Below are 14,474 nucleotides of genomic sequence, written 5' to 3' on the forward strand. Positions count from 1 at the left end.
GGAATTCCTGAATCTGACTCAGGAAGATCGACCAGCGGCTGAGTATGAGGCCGAGTTCTTGCGACTAAATCGTTATGCGCGAGGTATGGTGGCCTCTGAGTATGAGTGAAGTATCCATTTTGAGGATAGGCTCATAGATAATTTGAGAGTCCTGATAGCTCCGCAGAGGGAGCGTGATTTTTCTGCACTGGTGGAAAAGGCAAAGATTGCCGAGGAGGTTAAGCGCGCTGAGCACCAGAATCGTAACCGCGAGAGGGGTAAAAACAAGAGGGATTCGGAGCCCTCGAGTTCTGCACAGAGGCCTAAGAAAAAGGCCAGAGCTGATGGGTCGGTTAGAGCTAGGCCCCCTTGTTACTGTTACTAGACTGCAGCTATGTACTGATTGTGGTAGACGCTATCAGGGCGAGTGTTGGAGAATGACTGAGGCGTGCTTGAGGTTTGGGTCATTGGAGCACCATATTAGGGAGTGTCCACTGAGGGCCGATCAGATGCAAACTCCGGATACTGGTACGGCACAGCCACAGAGGGTAGTGCAGTAGCCACCGAGGGGTCGTGGACAGGCCAGAGGTGGTAATGGTATGGGTCGTGGGTAGAGAGCACCGGGCAGAGGTGTTGGACAGGTTGAGGCAAGATAGCCAGCCCTAGTTTATACTGCTCGTTGCTGAGTGGATGGAGATGCTCCGGACGTTTACATTCTTTATTCTTAATGTATCGTATATTGCTTTGATAGACATAAGGTCTACTCACTTATACATAGCTAACAACATATCTGGAAACTTAGGGATTTCAGTTAAGAGCACTACGAGTAAGGTTATGGTACTGAGTCTGTTAGGGCAATTTGTTAGAGTTAGCAAACTGTATAAGGACGTTCTTTTAGAGGTACAAGGGGTAATCTTCCTGGCTGATTTGATGGAGCTTTCATTTGGGGAGTTCGACCTAACTCTAGGGATGAACTGGTTAGTCAAGCATTGTCTTAGCTTGGACTATGCAACTAAAAGGGTCGTACTAAGGACTGAGGAGAATAAAGAGGTAGTCATGATTGGATAACGCTGGAATTACTTATCTAATATGATCTCTGCACTGGTGGTAGAGCAGATGGTTCGTAAGGGATGTGAGGCATTCTTGGCCTACGTAAATGTTTCGGATTCTGGAAATTCTACAGTTAAGGATATCAAAATAGTAAAGGATTTTTCAAACGTCTTTCCAGAGAAGCTACCGGGGCTGCCTCCGAATTACAAGTTGGAATTTAGGATTGAGCTACTTCTAGGTACAGCTCCGGTGTCCATCGCTCCCTATCGAATAGCACTGAAGAAGCTTGTGGAGCTTAAGGCTCAGATTCAGAAGCTGTGCTATTGATTTCCTAGGTAGTTGGGAGGATTATCTGCCGCTAGCGGAGTTCTCCAATAATAACAGTTTCCAGTCTAGCATCCAGATGGCACCTTACGAGGCACTATATGGTCGTAAGTGCCGCACTCCTTTATATTGGACTGAGTTAGGCGAGCAACGTGTTTTGGGTCTTAAGTTAGTATCGGAGACTGAGGATAAGGTTGACTAATTCGGGATCGTCTGAAAGCGGCATCTTATAGACAAAAATCCTATGTGGATCTAAAGCATCGAGAGATTGAATATTCTGTGGGGGACTTTATATTTCTCAAGGTCTCGCCATGGAAGAAGGTACTGAGGTTTGGTCGTAAGGGCAAGTTGAGCCCTAGGTTTATTGGACCTTATCGTATTCTGAAACGAATGGGACTAGTTACTTATCAATTGGAGCTACCTCCGAAGTTGGATTGGATTCATGATGTGTTTCATGTCTCTATGTTGAGGTGCTATCCTAGTCATATTGTTCCTATTGAGGAGATTGAGGTGAGGCTAAACTTGACCTTTGAGGAGGAGCCGGTTCAGATTCTTGATCGTGACGTTAAGGTTCTACGAAGGAAGTCTATCCCTCTGGTGAAGGTTTTGTGGCATAATCATAGTACTGAGGATGCGATGCGTCAGCAGTATGCTCATCTGTTTTGATCAGGTAAATTTCGAGGACGAAATTTTCTTTTATAGGGTAGAGTTGTAACGCCCCCAAATTTTAATTTTTGCTCTCGTGTATGTGTGACACATAAGTGTGTATCTACTTCAGTGGTTAAGTGTTCTGGGTGTGTGTGAGAGGTCCCAGGGTCAAGCCTTTCTTGGGCAATTTTTGTTATTTTTATAAATAATGCCTTAACCTTGTGCAAAGGGCTTAAGTTTAATCGTTGGCAAGTTTATATCAGAATGGGCCTACTAGTTTGGTGGTTCAGTGGCGTGTTGGAGTGTTGGAGGTCCTATATTCAATTATCTGCGATGGCGTGGAGACAATATTTTTGCTCCAATTTTGACTAAGAGTTGTGTTGGGGAAAAATTCTAAATAGTTGTGTTTTAGTGGGTTAATAGGGATTGATTTTAGGAGATAATTGGGGAGAGGTTATCAGAAAATAATTTGATTATCTTTTTGTTGCAAAAAATAATAATAATAGAGTTTCAGTTTTCTTTCCAATTCCCCAAACTTTTTCTGACGTTTTCTTCTTCTTCTTTTTTCTCTACTCTGCCAATTCTTTCCCCTAGTTGCTGCAGAAATTTCCATTACTTTTTTCCCTTCTGTTTCTTCCTTTTTTTTCCAATTGATTCGATTGTTCATCGTTGGTTGCACGTGTTCGGTAAGTAACAGTTTTGTCTATTGTTAATCGTTCTTGGTTAATCTCTAAAAGGGGGATTCCTTTCTGGTGTTTAGGAGTTAATCAAGGGCCTAGAAGTTTTGAATCGATGCTGTGATTATGCAAAGTCGTGGTTACTCAAGTGAGGTAAAGGTTTTTTTAGGTTTTTAGTCGAGTTCCTTCTGAAGTTGGTTGATTAAAAATGAATTAAGTGATTAATCTGGAGATATGTCAGTCGATTTTTAGGTTCTAGAGGCTTTGGAGTGCCTACGCATCAGAAATGATACTAGGTGTGTACCAAAATGCAGAAAACAGGATTTGGCGAAAAGCCGAAGTTGCTTGCTATTGAGAAATAAGAGAAATAAGAGAAAATGATGCGAAAAAAATTGTAGAGAAAGGAAATAAGGGTGTTATAAACTTGGAAATCAACATTTTGCACTAAAATAGTTTTGGACAGCAACAGTAGTCTAACTTTGAAAAATCATAAAAAATAGTGGAAATTGAGTTAGAGTTTGAAAAAATTATGAAATTAAATTTTATTGAGTCTAGTTTTTCATGGAAGAAACATCGTAAGCAATGGAATTGTAAATTATAAGATATACTAAATTTTGTGAGACAAGGTCAGAATGATTTCGGGTTCCCCTTTTCTGACTTTGAAAAATAATCAAAAATTGTAAAAAAAAAATAATTAGGGACCTAAATTTATATGTTTAAATTCTTAATGAGTCTATTTTCAATAGAAACAAACAGAAACATCATCCGAAATCCGTACTAAGAGATAAATAAATTTTAGTAAAGAAAGGTTGAAGCTGTCAAACAGTAGAATAGGGGTAATTTGAAGATTTTACTGTACTTATTTGATAAACTATAAATTCTGAAAATTTTATGGTAGAAAGGTGTTTGAGTCTAGTTCCAAAAACATCAAGTGCATCTTAATTTAGACTTCTGTAGCTCAATATATAATTAATTTAGTGACAATGACTCAAGTAGACAGTTTTGAAAGAGCATATACATAAATAGTGAAAACATATATGAATATTTAGCTAGCATGGGTTATATTAAAAATGGATCACATGGCCAAGGCCAATTTGGGCCGAGTGGGCCACACGAGTTGTGGGCCCACACAGGCAGATCACATTGGCGTGTGAGCCCATTTTTACCGAAATGTTTCTAAAGTTGCACAGGTCGCCCAAGTTGACTATGAACCTACTGTAAGGTCGGTAAGCTCTACTTAGACCCCTAAATGTGTGAAATTGACTGAATGATATCTGTACTGAGCATGTTAATATCTGAACTGAATATATGTACTGGAATTGCATAATAGCATATCATCCATTGTATGTTGCATTGCATTGGGTTGGGGGTTGTTATTAGGAGGAAGTGTTTTGAAAGGCTTTAAGCCTAATTTACTGGCAGCTCAGCTGCAAACTACAGTTTTGTGCTGCATTCGGTACTACTTGGAGTGTAAGGATGGGTGGGTTGATTATATCCCCACACGGAGTGTAGGGTAGGATTTTGCTACTGCATAACTGCTACTACTATTGATACTGTGATGGGCTAAGGCCCTACTGCATTTTTGACACTGTATTGAGATGGGCTAAGGCCCAAAATGTCACTAATACTGAAAAGGGCTTAGGCCCAAGACTATTCAATTGTGCACTATGAATACTAATTGTTTGTTTGTTTCTGGGGATTACACACTGAGTTTACATAAACTCACCCTTTTTGTTTAATGTGCACAAGTAATCCCCAGACTTAGACAGATCGGTGCGATGAAGGACTCAGCGATGACCACAATAATTTTTGCACTTCATGGTTTTCAATTTACGATTTATAATTTGATTATTTGGGTTGTAATTTAAGGACCCTCTGGGACTTTGGTTTTAAATTTGGGTTTTTATTTATTTATTTTACTATATGGATTTATACCTGTTGGTCGTAGGAAATTCGGTTTTCAAAAAGTTAAAGTATTTTCTAAATGCATGATCACTTAGACTATTCTATTAAAGCTTCCGCAACAAGGGATGTTTCAAAAGAAATGTTTTAAATGAATAAAGACAACTTCCTAAGTTCTAACAAAGGTTTCCTAAAGATAATAGCATGGAATGTTTTCATCGTAACAACGAGGTTTCAAAAACACTATCGTGTGACATTGCCAGATACGGCCATAACGTCTAGGTTGGGTTTGAGGTGTTACAAATAGAGTTATATGTTGAGTTTACTAAGGTTGATGGAGTTGGTCTATCTTTGACCAATATTATGGTTAATGCGAGAACCAAAGTAGAAGTAGAAAGTGTAATGCCCCAAAAATTTAACTATTAATTATCGAATTCTATTATAGTTAAGTCTCTATATCTATGGTTATGAGCTCAGTTTATGTGTTAGAGGTCAAGGGTCCAACTTGAATCCTTGGAAAGTTTTGTCATTTTATCCTAAATTAACCTTTATCCTTGAACTATTAACTTAAATTTAATTCTGTGTGAGTCTGTATCAAGAATGAGCCTACTGGTTTGATGGTTAAACTTCTGTGTATCTTCTAGTTCCGTGTTTGAGTCTCTGTACGCGTAATACGAAAATTTTTTATGCTTTTAGTGGAATTTTAGTCCCTTTTTTTGTATTAACAGTTTTGTGAACGTCCCTCTTTCACTTTCCTTTCTTTTCTTTTTTTATCATTTGTTCTTTCATTTTTTATTTTATTTTATTTCTTTTTCCTTTCTTTTTAATTATGTCCGTAAAGTGGCTACTGAGACTAACTGAGGGTCATACGTTGTTTTCTGTGTAATTTGGAAGGTTACCAAGTAAGTTATGTCGAAAATTCTTTCTTTTTGCTTCCGCAAATTCTCATTGTTCTTCTTGTTTTGTTGAAATTGTTTTTCCTCTTAAATTACTCGAATTCTTTAGTAAGCATACGTTGGTTTCTTTTTTAGGCGAGGATTTGCGAGAATTGTCTCACTAACGCACTAGTTCCGCTGTTTTCGTCACTACAAGCAAGGTGAGTGTAAGAATTTGATGAAGGATTCTGTCGAAGGTTTTGACATGGAAGTTAGTTTTGTGTGTTATTGTTTGTTTGCATTGACGATAATTACTAAAATGGTTATTGTATGGTCGTTTTAGATTTCGGGGTTATTCTGCGTTGTTCCTTCATCAAATCAATACTAGGTGTGTACCGAAAACTTGACTTTCTGTGAATTTTGGACACCGAAAAAAAAAGCTATCGATGCCACACGGTCGTGTGCCAGCCATTGTGGTAGTCTGTGTGAACCACACGACCATGTACCAGGCCATGTGTCAGGCTATGTAACTCATTGTTCACTAATTAAAGACACACGGGCTAAGGACATGAGCGTGTGTTCAGGCCGTGTAACTCACTATTTGCATATTAGGGCCATATAGGCAAGTGATAGGATCGTGTGCCAGGCTATGTGAGGCACATGGGCGTGTGCCAAGCCGTGTAGAACCACACAGGCCTACTGTCCGGGCCGTGTGAAACCACACGGGCGTGTGAACCAATATTTGGATTTTTCCCTCAGGCCACAAGCATCGTTTGAAACTAATGCAGGCCTTTTATGGGGTCCATATGAACTGAATTAAATTGTTATTCTATTATTTGAGACTGAGTACTGAAAATCTATATATGTATTGCATGTGAAAATAGTTAATGATATTGATTTATTCTATATGAGTATGAACTGCATCTGAATGGTCATATAGTCCTCTGTATTAATTGTCATTCGAAATCTACATCTGCATTGGGTAGGGATTGAGTAAATGTGGAAGTATTATGTTCTGAGTTAATGGTAAAACCAATGATATCTATAATCTGATCTGGCAACTAGTTTGCGATAATTGAAACGTGTCATACCGACACTATGTGGTGTATAGGGCTAGAATGGTATTAAATACCTTTTTTGGTGTGTTGGATTGGCCAGAGATGATGTATAGCGGATGGGGGTAGGACACTGTATCTATTCTTATCTGTTTTGCATGACACTGTATTTGTTCTGATCTACTCTGCATGACACTGTATTTATTCTGATATGTTATGTATTTAAAAAAGAGGTAACTAATTACCTGTTTGATCTGTTCTGATTTGTTAAGTTAATGGATTGTCCTCTAAGTCTGATTCTGATCCTGAGTAACGAAACCTACTAGTTACTCATAAATTATTCGGACCTATATAATCTTTCCTTTAGTGCTACACTAACTCGTTTTGTCTGTTGCTTAAGCTGTAGGTAGTCTACAAACTTGATCGGGTCGGTGGTTCGGAAGCTTGGTCATCCTAATTATCATCTTTTATAATTATTAGTTTGTTTTCAGTATTTTCAAAACATTCAACTTTCTAAAATGACAACTCCAGAATTAAGTGTTATGTTTGTTAAATTTATTTTGGGTAAAAAGACTTTGAACTAAGTCTTGAAAGTTATGTTTGGAAAAAAAAATGATTGATGTGGCTCTCCAGGCTTGGTCTTGTCGTCTAGGCTGGGTATGAAATATTGCAAGAAGTTCTACAACACAGTTGTGCAGTGGGTTCACTACTTTATTAGAAAACTTTCATTATGATGTCCTCAAATAATCTATGGGAAGACATTCTTTGATTCCAGGCATCGATTTCAAATCCGGTGGCCATTCCATCCACCAATCGGGGTATGAGCTTAACCTGAACCTTAACACCTGGGCACTACTTTCACTCAGTGCGTTCGATTTCAACACTAGTGGTTTGATATCCTAGGTGGAATCATTTATACTGGTATGTTATCAATCTACACCGATTGGTAATCTGGTGCATATTTTGACCGTAACATGGGGTATAAAAAAGCTAATTATTTACTCCCTACATTCAAGCCAAACTGGGGTACATCAAACCCTTTGGTTGAAGATGATAATGAAGATGCAACTAAGGAAAAAGATGCAGGCGTAGACGAAAGGGCAATAAATGTTGTTCACGGATCTAATTCTGACCCCTATCCAATTCAGTAGTCCGAGTTGGATGGTTCGAAAGTAGCACTTTTTTCTGAACTAGAATAGGTTCTCACTAAGACAGAACCTTCCGGTTCTAACAATGATAGTTCAAACAATGCTTCGAACCCAGATCAGCGATTCAGGGCATATTATAACACCCTGAACCCATCTCTGTCACCGAATTAGGGTTACAGAGCATTACCGAACAATTGAAACAATATTTAATAGTATAACATTTAATAACTTAATCTAAATTAAAAACCTGTCAAACATATACAATTGGTCCCTAAATCGAGCCTTCAAGGCCCTAAAAATAGCTTAGAAGCAAATTGGGACTAAATCAAAACAAATCAGAATAATTAGGAAAAAGCTAGAAAAAATGGAAAATAGGGGTCGCATGGTCATGTGATATAGCCCAGGTCGTGTAACAATCGAACACAGGGTCACAGGGTTGTGTCCCCGCCCATGTCTTCACCCGTGTAATTCACTGAGTAGGGTCACACATTTAACTCTCTAACTTGCCACACACGACCGTATAACTCACTGACTTAAAACACTAGAAATTTACAAATGACACAGGATCGTGTCGCCAGGCCGTGTGACAGCTCGTGTCCTAGGCCGTGTGATCTATAATTTGACCCTAATTTCAAGTCATTTCAAGGTTAAAACGCATCTAACCATTCCTCACATTTATGCACACATTCAAGAGACTTAAAATCATTCAAACACATCTAAACATACCATTTCAAACATTCTCATTCATCCAACCAATATGCCATTCAAAGGCACCACATTTATACCAAAACAAATCAATATAACCATACCTTAAACACAAAACCTAGTTCCTTTATCTACCAAAAGATATCACAAATGACCATTTACATGTCATCACAAACATACCAAAAGGGTCTTATGTACAAGCACTTAAGATTGGCCAAAATGACCTAACTTATCAAAGCTCTAAAGTTCATCAAGCTAAAGATAAACTTCAAAAGCACAAACAAACCAAATCAACCATTACACATTCAAGATATACCGTATATAATATCATCTACATGCCATATATAACCTTGGCCAAAATACACCAAAAACTACCAAAATGGTTGTTGGATAACGTGATTGATCCATGACAAGCTTCCAATCGATCGAGTTTTAGATTATCTATAAAAAAAATAAAAGTAACTACGTAAGAAAATAATGCTCAGTAAACTTATATAAACTCAAACAAAACTTAACATTTCATTAGCACAATTTATAGAATAAATATAATGACATTACCAAGACTATAAGCTTAGTAAAAGCCTATACATGCATCATCAAACTCACAAGTTAGTAAGTTCATCAATGATACATATGAATTGAACCATAATATAAATAGACTTTCATATGCACATCATTTATTATATTATCTTTTTCATAGATCAAGGTTCAATATCTCGTTATATACTTACCATGCCATTCCTTTTCTTACCCGTTGAACCATCTTGAATTACATCAGATACTGGGGAATGCTCACACATAGTGTATCTTTCCATATAACTATAACCTTTCCTTTTCAATAGTGCTCACACAAGCTGTGGGTCGAAATGTTACCTATACGATGCTACTCACACGAACTGTGGAGAATCCACAACAAATGCAGGACCTCAGCCATCTGTAGGACATTCAAGACCAGCACCCAAAAATGAAATCCCTAATGACTTGTCATTCGTATCCTAAGAATTCTTAAGGCTCAAACGGGATTCATTATACATCAATTATTCATACATCGGTACATATACAATTTCAAGTTTGTTTATATTAACGTAACATAGCAAATAATCAATTAAGCTATCATTAATACGATCATAATTTATATGAACTTACCTCGATAATTTTGATCATAGAAGTAGAGTTGAACACTAATCCGAAGCTTTAGCCTTTCCTCGATCTAAGTCTGGTTGTTGTTTATCTTGATCTAAATAGATAATTTCATTCAATAAAGTACTTCTAGTATTCAATGTAATCCATAATTCATATTTATATAAAATTACAAAATTACCCCTAACATTTTAACTTTTCACAATTTAGTACTTAAGCTCATAATTTGAAATTTAACCACTTTAATCCTCTATACAAACTAGCCGAATTTCTTAGGGACTCATACCAACCCTCTTAAATAATTATTTCATAATTTTACCATGAAATTTTACTATTTTCACAAATAAATCCCTAAATGCAATTTCATCAAAAATCACTTAACAAAACATGTTTATTTTACATCTAAGATTAATAATCTATCAAATAACTTCAAAACCTATTCCAAAACAACTATTGAAAGTCATTCAACCTTTAATAGTTTTGCAAATTAACCTCCAGGCTAGCTAGATTAAGCTAAAACGAACTCAAAAATATAAAAAATCATTAAAAACAGGACTTGAATACATACCATGCAAGGGAAAATGAAGCTTGACTGAACCCTAACTAAGCTTTCATGGAAGAATCGATTTTGGAGACACAAAATGAGGAAGACGATTATTTTAGCTTATTTAATTTTATGTTTATTTACTATTTTACCATTTTACCTTTATTAATAATAAAAAATTTCAAGTAAACCTTGTCCATATTTATCCACTAACTCTTTAAATGATATAATTACTTAGTCCATTAGTCTAAGATTTTATAGCCATTTGACCCCTTTAACTAATAGAAACCCACTTTTGCAACCTTTACGATTTAGGCTTTTTACCTAATTAATCATTTAATTAGGTAAATTACTCTTTAAGACCTTCTAATTAAGAATCCAAAGTAATTTCATACAAATTGCTTCTAGAACCCAAGTTTTGCAACTTATTCAACTTGGTCCCTAATTTCTAATTAGGCACCTTATACTTAGAATTTCTTCATGAAACTTTAACACATGCTTATTTTCATATACTAGGCCTCATAATAATCATAAAATAAATATTTTAACATCATATTCGTGGTCCCAAAACCACTATTCCTACTAATTCCAATTTTGGAATGTTACTTTTCTCTCCCCTTAGGGACTTTTGCCCTCGAAAGTCTTACCAACAAACAGGTTCAGATATATTAACTTCTTATGACCTTTTCAGGTTCCCATGTGGCTTCTTCCACTCCATGTCTATGCCATAAAACTTTCACCAAGGCTATATTCTTGTTCCTCAACTGTTTGACTTCACGAGCCAAAATCTCAACCGGTTCTTCACCATAGGTCATATCCGATCTAATTTCAACTTTCGTCGGTGAAATCACAGAGCAGGGGTCTGATTTATATCTTCGCAACATGGATACATGGAATACATCATAAATCTTTTCCAATTCAGGTGGCAATACTAAACAATAGGCTAATGGTCCAACTCTTTCAGTGATCTCATACGGTCCGATAAATTGCAGACTCAATTTTCATTTTTGGCCAAATCTCAATACCTTTCTCCATGGAAACACTTTCAAGAACACTTTATCTCCAACTTGAAACTCAATCTCTTTCCTTTTCAAATCAACATACAAATTTTGTTTATCCGATGCCACTTTCAAATAATCTCGTATCACTTTAACTTTTTCTTCGGTCTCCTTGATTAAATCAACTCCATGAATCTGACTTTCCTTGAGTTCTGTCCAATAAAAAGGAGTCCGGCACTTTCTGCCATACAAGGCCTCATAAGGTGTCATTTTCAAACTCGTCTGGAAACTATTGTTGTAGGCAAATTCCACCAATGGCAAGTATCTTTCCCAGCTACCCTTAAATTCGAGGACGCAACAACGTAACATGTCCTCAAGAATTTGAATTGTTCGCTCGGATTGACAATCTGTCTATGGGTGGAATGCCGTACTAAAACTCAAGTTGGTACCCAAGGCTTCTTGTAGTTTCTTCCAAAACCTCGAAGTGAATCTCGGGTCCTTATCTGAAATGATAGACAATGGTACCCTGTGTATCTCACAATCTCGGATATGTACAAGTCAGCCAATCTATCAAGAGTATAATCTATCCGTACCGGAATAAAGTGAGCCGAATTCGTTAATCTATCGACCACAACCCAAAGAACATCTTTCTTTTTCAGGGTCAACGGTAATCTAATCACGAAATCCATGGTAACCCTGTCCCACTTCCATTCAGGGACCATTGCAGGCTATAATAAACCTGAAGGTACTTAGTGTTCAACCTTAACCTGTTGACATATCAAGCATTTTGATACAAATTCGGAGATGTCCCTTTTCATGCCATTCCATCAGTATATTCTCTTTAAGTCATTGTACATATTGGTACTTCTCGGATGAATAGATAGACGACTATCATGTGCCTCTTGTAAAATTTTTCGTATAAGCTCGTCGTCTCTTGGTACACAGACCCTATCTCTGAACATCAAGCAACCATCGGAACTAACCCAAAAATCTAATTCAATGCCTAACTCACATTAAGTTCTCTTGGCTTGTAAATCACTATCATAAATCTGAGCATCACAAATTTCCTGAAGAAATGTCGGTCTAGTTCTTAACTTTGCCAAGACCGAACCATCATCCAACAATGCCAACTGTGTTCAAAGCTCTCAAAGCGAACAAGGATTTTCTGCTTAGTGCATTGGCGACCATAATCGCCTTTCCCGGGTGGTAATCAATGATCAGCTCATAATCTTTAATCAACTCTAACCATCTCCATTGTCTCAGATTCAATTCCTTTTGAATCATAAAATACTTCAAACTTTTATGATCGGTGAATACACGACAAGTTTCACCATACAAATGGTGTCTCCAAAGCCTCAAGGCAAATACAATAGCAGCTAGCTCCAAGTCGTGTTTTGGATAATTTTTCTCTTGCGGCTTTAGTTGACTCGAAGCATCAGCTATCACCTTGCCCTCTTGCATAAGCACGCAAACCAATCCATTTAAAGACCCATCACTATATATCACGAATTCTTTTCCTGGCTCGGGTTGCACTAAAACCAGAGCTTCGATCAGTAATGTATTAAGCTTCTCAAAACTCTGCTGACACTTATCCGACCATTCAAACTTAACGTCTTTTTGGAGTAGTCTAATCATGGAGTGGCGATCATAGAAAATCCTTTCACAAAGCGTCGGTAGTAACCGGCTAAGCCTAAAAAGCTTCTAACCTCGATTACATTTTTCGACGGATTCCACTCAACAATGGAAAATATCTTATTTGGATCAACTCCGATGCCTTCACCCGAAATAAGGTGACCCAAGAATCCTACTTCTCAGAGCCAAAACTCGCTCTTGCTAAATTTAGCATACAATTGTTGTCTCGTAAAGTCTATAAAATAGTTCTCAAATGTCCCGCATGTTCAGTCTTATCCTTGGAATAAATCAGGATGTCATCAATAAATACAACAACAATCTTGTCTAAGTATGGCCTAAATATCCTGTTCATCAAGTCCATAAACACAGCCGGAGCATTCGTCAACCCAAAAGGCATCACAAGAAATTCATAAGGGCCATACCTTGTTCTGAAAGCGGTTTTTGGCACATCCGACTCCTTAACTCACAACTAATAGTAGCCGGATCTCAAATCTATTTTAGAAAACACGATGGCTCCCCTCAACCGATCAAACAGGTCGTCAATCCTTGGCAAATGATACTTATTCTTGATAGTTACCTTGTTGAGTTGTCGGTAATCTATACATAGTCTCATCGAACCATCTTTCTTCTTTACAAATAATACAGGAGCACCCTACGGCAAAAAGCTTGGTCTTGCGAAACCTTTATCGGTCAATTCTTGCAACTATGCTTTTAACTCTTTCGACTCGGTTGGTGCCATCCTATACGAGGCAATAGAAATAGGTGTTGTTCCAGGCACTAGCTCAATGCCAAATTCTACCTCTCTGATAGGAGGTAAACCGGGAAACTCTTCCGAAAACACATCCGAGTACTCGTATGCTATCGGTACCGACTCAATCCTTAACTCAGATTCCTTAGAGTTCAGTATAAAAACAAGGTAAGCTTCATTCCCTTTTCTCATATACCTTTGAGCCATCATTGAAGTAATCACAACCGGTGGTGTATTCAACTCACTTGAATCAACTCGAAAAATTTCACCATCTGAGCATTTCAATTCAATATACTTGCTACCAAAATTTACAATCACATCATGCATAGCTAACCAATCCATGCCAAGTATTACATCAAACTCACCAAAGGGAAAAATCATAAGGTTAGCTGAAAAACAATGACCTTGGATTGTCAAAGGACAATTCTTACAAACCTTATCTAATAATACAGACTTGCCTAGAGGGTTCGACACCTTAATCACAAACTCCGTAGGTTCTACAGACATATTCATGCTAGAAGCCAAATTCATGCAAATATACGAATAGGTCGATCCTAGGTCAATCAAGGCAATAACAAGTACATTATGAAGAGAGAATGTACCCGTAATGACATCAAGAGCTGAGGCTTCCTTTCCAGCGCATATAGCATAAGTTCTTGCTGGAGCTCGAGCCTCTGATCTGGCAGTAGAGTCCTTTGCAACATTACAACCACCGCTGCTACTTCTGAGATATCTTGGAGGCCTGCCTTGAGAGACAGGACCATTTGGTTTCAGAGTTGGCTCGATCTCCCTGTCATTTTGCTCTGGACAATCTTTAAGGAAGTGGTCAAGAGAACCACACCTAAAGCATGCTCCACTCATCTTTCGACATTCTCCAAAATGGAGTTTATTACAGCTGTTACACTGCGGCTTTTGATTTCCCATGCTCCTCGCACTAACCATCATGGGAAAGGGAGATTGCGGATTAGGGCGTTTAGAGCTTCTTTCTTTGCCCAAATATCCCACTGGTGAATTAGAATGTTCCTGATGGATTCTTGACTTCTTTGTGA

At 37.7% G+C, this 14,474-nt stretch overlaps 1 protein-coding gene across 1 annotated transcript; it reads left to right on the plus strand.

The window, feature by feature from the left end:
- The first annotated feature begins 323 nt into the window (after positions 1 to 323).
- On the plus strand, positions 324 to 1,356 carry LOC107890008 (uncharacterized). Its single transcript, XM_016814534.2, has 3 exons — positions 324 to 507; positions 731 to 1,029; positions 1,096 to 1,356. The coding sequence occupies exons 1-3, from the start codon at positions 324 to 326 to the stop codon at positions 1,354 to 1,356; spliced, it is 744 nt and encodes a 247-aa protein (XP_016670023.1).
- The last annotated feature ends 13,118 nt before the right edge of the window (positions 1,357 to 14,474 follow it).

The sequence above is a fragment of the Gossypium hirsutum genome, chromosome A09 (genome assembly GCF_007990345.1).
Source record: "Gossypium hirsutum isolate 1008001.06 chromosome A09, Gossypium_hirsutum_v2.1, whole genome shotgun sequence".
NCBI classification, from domain to species: Eukaryota; Viridiplantae; Streptophyta; class Magnoliopsida; order Malvales; family Malvaceae; genus Gossypium; species Gossypium hirsutum.